At 39.5% G+C, this 5,679-nt stretch overlaps 1 gene segment (V, D, J or C); it reads right to left on the bottom strand.

Annotated features, from left to right (window-relative positions):
• Positions 1-4,738: 4,738 nt before the first annotated feature.
• Positions 4,739-5,437, bottom strand: LOC105002057. The segment is given in 2 exon segments: positions 4,739-5,088; positions 5,219-5,437. Coding segments are annotated over 2 exon segments (396 nt in total).
• Between the last annotated feature and the right edge of the window lie 242 nt (positions 5,438-5,679).

Here is a 5,679-nt window from a genome sequence, read left to right as displayed (position 1 = left end):
AGTTAAAAACCAAACAATATTCATAACATTGTAAATATTGCTATTGCAAAATTGTGTACAAAATACTAAAAAAGGAAGAAGACAAATAAATATAAGGTGGAAAATCTTTTAAAAAGTAAATGTGACATTTACTAAGTCCTGGAGGTTGAGTAGGCTTTTGCAAAGTTGAGAAAAGAATAATATATATGAGAAGAAAATATTAAAGTGAATTCATTATGTCTGATGTTTAGAAATCTTGGGGTAGTGGTGGGGATGAGGATGAAAATTTCCTGGAAGTAGTACTGTAGATGGCCACAGAAACCTTGATTTTCACTTGTGGGTCATGGTGCACTATAGAAGGTCTTGAAATAGAATAACAATCTAATCCAAATGTGTGTTTTAGAATGATTACTTTAGAGAGTTTGGAGTGGTAGGAGCTCATGGGTAAAGGATATATTTAAGAAGTTATTCCAACCAACTTGGTGAGAGATTATGAGAACCTGAACCAGGATAGTAACAAGGCAACTAAAAAGAGGTGGTTGAATGTGAGAGATATTTAGAAGACAGGATTGATGTGACTTCATATATCAGTCAACTTTGACAAGCATAAGACTTAGTACAAAGAACCGCACAATCTCAGTGGCTCACAGGAACAAAGCTTAATAAATGGTCCACAGTGTGTTACTTGTGGATCAGCTGCCATTCCAACACTGTGGCTCTGCTCTTGCATACAAGTGGATTCAGGTCTGCTCCCATGAGTTGTCTCTTCATTCTGAAACTTGCATCTGCTTCACATTATGGAATAAAACCTGAAAGGACAACTACTATTTGGTATGTGCAGGGAAGAAACAAACAAAGAAACAAAAAGACATATCATGTAAAAATATTTAGTTTTAACCAGGATATAACTATCCACTCACATTTTATTGGTCAAACATGATCACATCGTTATGTCCAAAGTCCAGAGTTTGGTGAAGTATCGGAAATACTCTGGCTAAAGGTTAGCATAGCAAGAGTGAGAGAGAACAAGCAGTCAACAAACAATATACACTGTTGCTCCTGGGCTTCCAGGGTGCACCGTGGTAAATAATCTGCTTGCCAATGCAGGAGATGCAAAAGACGCAGGTTCAGCCCTGGGTCAGGAAGATCCCCTGGAGAAGAGAATGGCAACCCAGTCCTGGAAAATTCCATGGACAGAGGAGCCTGGCTGGTTATAGTCCATGGGGTCGCACACACACCTGCACACTTGGAAATGAGCTACGTGAGAATGAGCTTATAGGGCAGTCACAGGTCAACCATCTCAGGGAAAAAAAGATGAATTAACTTCAAATATTTAAGAAAGGTTTTTGTGAAGACCTAGGTGAAACCAATAATAAAAATAACTTGATTTTCCCATTTTTCTCTTTCGTTCTTTTTGTAAAATTTGAAGAACATGCCTTAAGTGAATTAGTTGTTCACAGTAACAACCTCTTGTATAAGATCTTGTCCCCTTTATCAGAGCAGATGGTTCTGTTCTGGTGATGAAGGCTTTATGGCTGCTAAGTTTCCAGGTTCACACTCAAATACTTGGCTCACAAAGTCATAATAGTGAGAGATTTGTGATTTTTTAAAAAAATTGTTTTAGCTATCCTTTAATTTTCCTCAAGTGCATGTGATTACACGATAGAGAAAACTAAAGGGCTAGAGTCCACCCTATCAAAACATGTCACCTAATAATTGAAATTCAGAAGTGAAATCTTTCCCTCCACAATATTCAGCAACCAGAAACATTTTGGCTGCTGACTTACAGCTATTTAGAATAGTCCAGAATCTTGCTGAAAAGCAATATACTTTGAATCTTTATTTTCTTTCCATGGGCATCACAGCAGTCTCCAAATGAGCCAGACCAGACTCATTTTTGCATCTACTATCTTTTGAACACTGTCCTATGGCTCCTTTCTTTCTTGTAACTATCCCAGTATACAAGTAACAAAACTAGGATTAAAATATTTATCAACTTCTTTTTGCTGTGTTTCAATTGAGTTGGAATATGCATACACCTACCCTCTTAAATGCCTTTATATTGCTTTACTTATCAGGGACTATTTCTACTTTCCAGGTTATGATTATAATTGAATTACATACATACTCAAATAGTTTTACATAATACCTGCTGCATAGTACATACAAAACTACAGAAACACCAAGAAAAAATGCTGAAGAGGGTAGACAGGGTAGGAAATTAGAAAATGATTTGAGCTGTGCATAGTAAATATTTCTATGAGATGAAGCTCATAGATTGAGTTTTCTTTTTGCCTTTTACTTTCTATATGGAAATTAACTTTTACAAAGTTAATCGACTACTTTTTTAAAGCTTTTTGTTTTATATTCCCCTAGAGTAGGAAATTGGAGAAGGCAATGGCACCCCACTCCAGTACTCTTGCCTGGAAAATCCCATGGTGGAGGAGCCTGGTGGGCTGCAGTCCATGGGGTCACGAAGAGTTGGACACGACTGAGTGACTTCACTTTCACTTTTCACTCTCATGCATTGGAGAAGGAAATGGCAACCCACTCCAGTGTTCTTGCCTGGAGAATCCCAGGGATGGGGGAGCCTGGAAGGCTGCTGTCTCTGGTGTCGCACAGAGTCAGCATGACTAACACATATAGCCAATCAACAATGTTTTGATAGTTTCAGGTGGACAGTAAAAGGACTCAGCCATACATATACACATATCCATTCTCCCCCAGACTTCCTTCCCACATAACACTGAGCAGAGTTCCCTGTGCTATACAGTAGGACTTTGTTGTTAAATATCCATTTCAAATATAGCAGTGTGTACATGTTGATCCCAAACTCCCTAACTTTCTCCTCATTCCTCCCCCCTGACAACCATATGTTCATTCTCTAAGTCTGTGGATATGTTTCTGTTTTGTAAATAAGTTTATTTGTATCATTTCTGTTTAGATTCTGTATATAAGGGATGTCACACAATATTTCTCTTTTTCTGTCTGATTTGCTTATCTCAGTAAGATAATCTCTAGGTCCATCCATATCACTGCAAATGGCATTTATTTCATTCCCTTTAATGGCTGGGTAATACTCTATTGTATACCTGTACTGTATCTTCTTTATCCATTCCTCTGTCAACGGACTATTAGGTTGCTTCCATGTCTTGACTATTGTGAATAATGCAGTGAACACTGGAGTGCATGTATCTTTTTGGACCATGTTTTTTTCCTCTGGGTATATGCCCAGGAGAGAGATTGCTGGATTATATAAGAACTCTGTTTCTATTTTTTAAGGGATTTCCATACTGTTTTCCACAGTGACCGCACCAATTTATATTCCCACGGACAGTGTAGAAGTGTTCCCTTTTCTCCACATCTTCTCCAATGTTTATTGTTTGTAGATTTTTTTGATGATGGCCATTCTGACTGGTGTGAAGTGATACCTCCCTGTCGTTTTGATTTGCATTTTTCTAGTAATTAGCAATGTTGAGCATCTTTACACGTGCCTGTTGGCTATCTGCATGTATTCTTTGGAGAAATTTCTATTTAGGTCATATGCCCATTTTCCGATTGGGTTGTTTGCTGTTTTGTTATTGAGTCATATAAGCTGCTAATATATCTTGGAAATTAAGCCCTTGTCCATCACAACATTTGCAAATATTTTCTCCCAGTCTGTAGCTTGTGTCTTTGTATTATTTATGAATTCTTTTGCTGTACAAAAGCTTGTAAGTTTTATTAGGTCCAATCTGTTTATTTTTGCTTTTATTTCTATTGCCTTGGGAGACTGACCTGAAAAAGTGTTGGTGAGATTTATGTCAGAGAATGTTTTGTCTATGTTCTCTTCTAGGAGTTTTATGGTATTGTGTCTTATATTTAAGTCTTTAAGCCACTTTGAGTTTATTTTTGTGTGTGGTGTGTGAGAATATGCTCTAACAGCATTAATTTACATTCAGTTCTCCAACTTTCCCAATACCATTTGCTGAAGAGTGCCTATGTCATAATATTTAAACTGGGTTTCAGAGTAATACATTTGAGAGATGAGCGTGGTTTGACCAAAGAAGTAACAGTGAAAATGGCAGTGGTGGTTTGATTTGGCATTAATTTTTAAGATACAGCCAACTGGATTTCTCTCTGAGTTAGATGTAAGCAGTGAGAAAACAATAAGAGTCAAAGATAACTAAAGTTATAGCAAGAGATATGGACAGAATGGAGGTGCTATCAACTGTAAAGCAAGAGGTGTGGGAGGACCATGTTGGAAGACAGTTCAGAAGGTGAAAGATCAGAAGTTTAGTGTTGCTCACATTGAATTGGGGCTTCCCAGGTGGCTCAGTGGTAAAAAAAAACCCGCCTGCCAAGCAGGAGATATGGGTTTGATCCCTGGATCGGGAAAATCTCCTGGAGAAGGAAATGGCATCCCACTCCAGTATTCTTGCCTGGGAAATCTCATGGACAAAGGAGCCTGGGGGACTGCCATCCATGGAGTTGTAAAAAGTTGGACATGACTTACAACACATTAAACAACAACCACAACACATTAAATTAGAATCCTGATCCTTCAGAGTGCTGTGTCACCACAAAAAAGGAGACTACCCATACGAGTCTATTCCGGTTCTGGTCTTACATAACTGTAAAACAAGGGACACATTGAAAATCTTGTTTTTCCTCAGGGACCAAGCACTCCCCAGGACTCTGCTTCTCCTTCTTCTCACTTTCATCAGATCAGAGACCTCTCTAAAACCAGGTCAGGCTCTGAGACCCTGAGTATTTTAAGCTACAATGTCTGAGAAGGTTTTTGTTCAGCTCCCCCTGCAGACTCAGGCACTGTGTCACACAGAGCACAGAAGTACTTGGCAGAATCACTCCAATGGGCTGAAGCTTTCATCAGGTGGAAGGAGTTTTCATCCTTCTTGAATTCAGCCTCGAAGCCTTTGATGCCTTTAACCCGGGTGGGCCCTGATAGATACTTCAGTAGAAACTGGAGGCCTTGGTTGGGGTACTGGACATACCAGAAGAGATAAATAGGTCCACCATAAGAATAGTTGCATCTCAGCTCCACATAGTTTCCTTCAGAGACATTGATGTGACCGTCAGGCTGGGTCACTAACTGGGCTCCAGTTCCTCCTGTAACATCAATGCAGAATCAGTGAACCCAGGACACACCTATCTATAATGAGACAGTGTTTCCATTCAGATACCCTCAGAACAAAATTCCTTCTATATAGGCAGAAGCATGGAATATAATGTTACTTACTTACTGTGAAGAGCATTCCAAGTAGCAGAAAAGTCACTGACAGCATGGCTATGCAGGGAGGAAGATCTCCCTTGAGGAGCAGGAAGGAATGTGCCAGGGTGTGCTGAGTCCTTGTAACGGGGAAAACCTGAGAGTTAAAGAGAACCCTGTTTAGGCAATCCTAGCTACTATCAGTAAAAAATGGCTCCATAAGAATGACTGCTTCTGATGTTGAGCCTGTTCAAATATGCACTTCAATGAGCTGTAAGATAAAGAAGCTCATAGAAGTGAGATAGACACTTCCAGTTTATGCAACATCGCCCTCTGCAGGTCAACAAAAGAAAAAAATTGAGTCTTCAGGCTTTTGTGCCCCATCTCCTTTCTGCTCCTATTTAGACTTGAATGGCACCCCACTCCAGTATTCTTGCCTGGAAAATCCCATGGACGGAGGAGCCTGGTAGGCTGCAGTCCATGGGGTCGCA

This window comes from Bison bison, unplaced genomic scaffold (assembly GCF_000754665.1).
Source record: "Bison bison bison isolate TAMUID 2011002044 unplaced genomic scaffold, Bison_UMD1.0 scf7180017855288, whole genome shotgun sequence".
Lineage (NCBI taxonomy): Eukaryota > Metazoa > Chordata > Mammalia > Artiodactyla > Bovidae > Bison > Bison bison.
The sequence above is the reverse complement of the archived record's forward strand: the minus strand, read 5'-3'. Positions and strand labels throughout refer to the sequence as shown.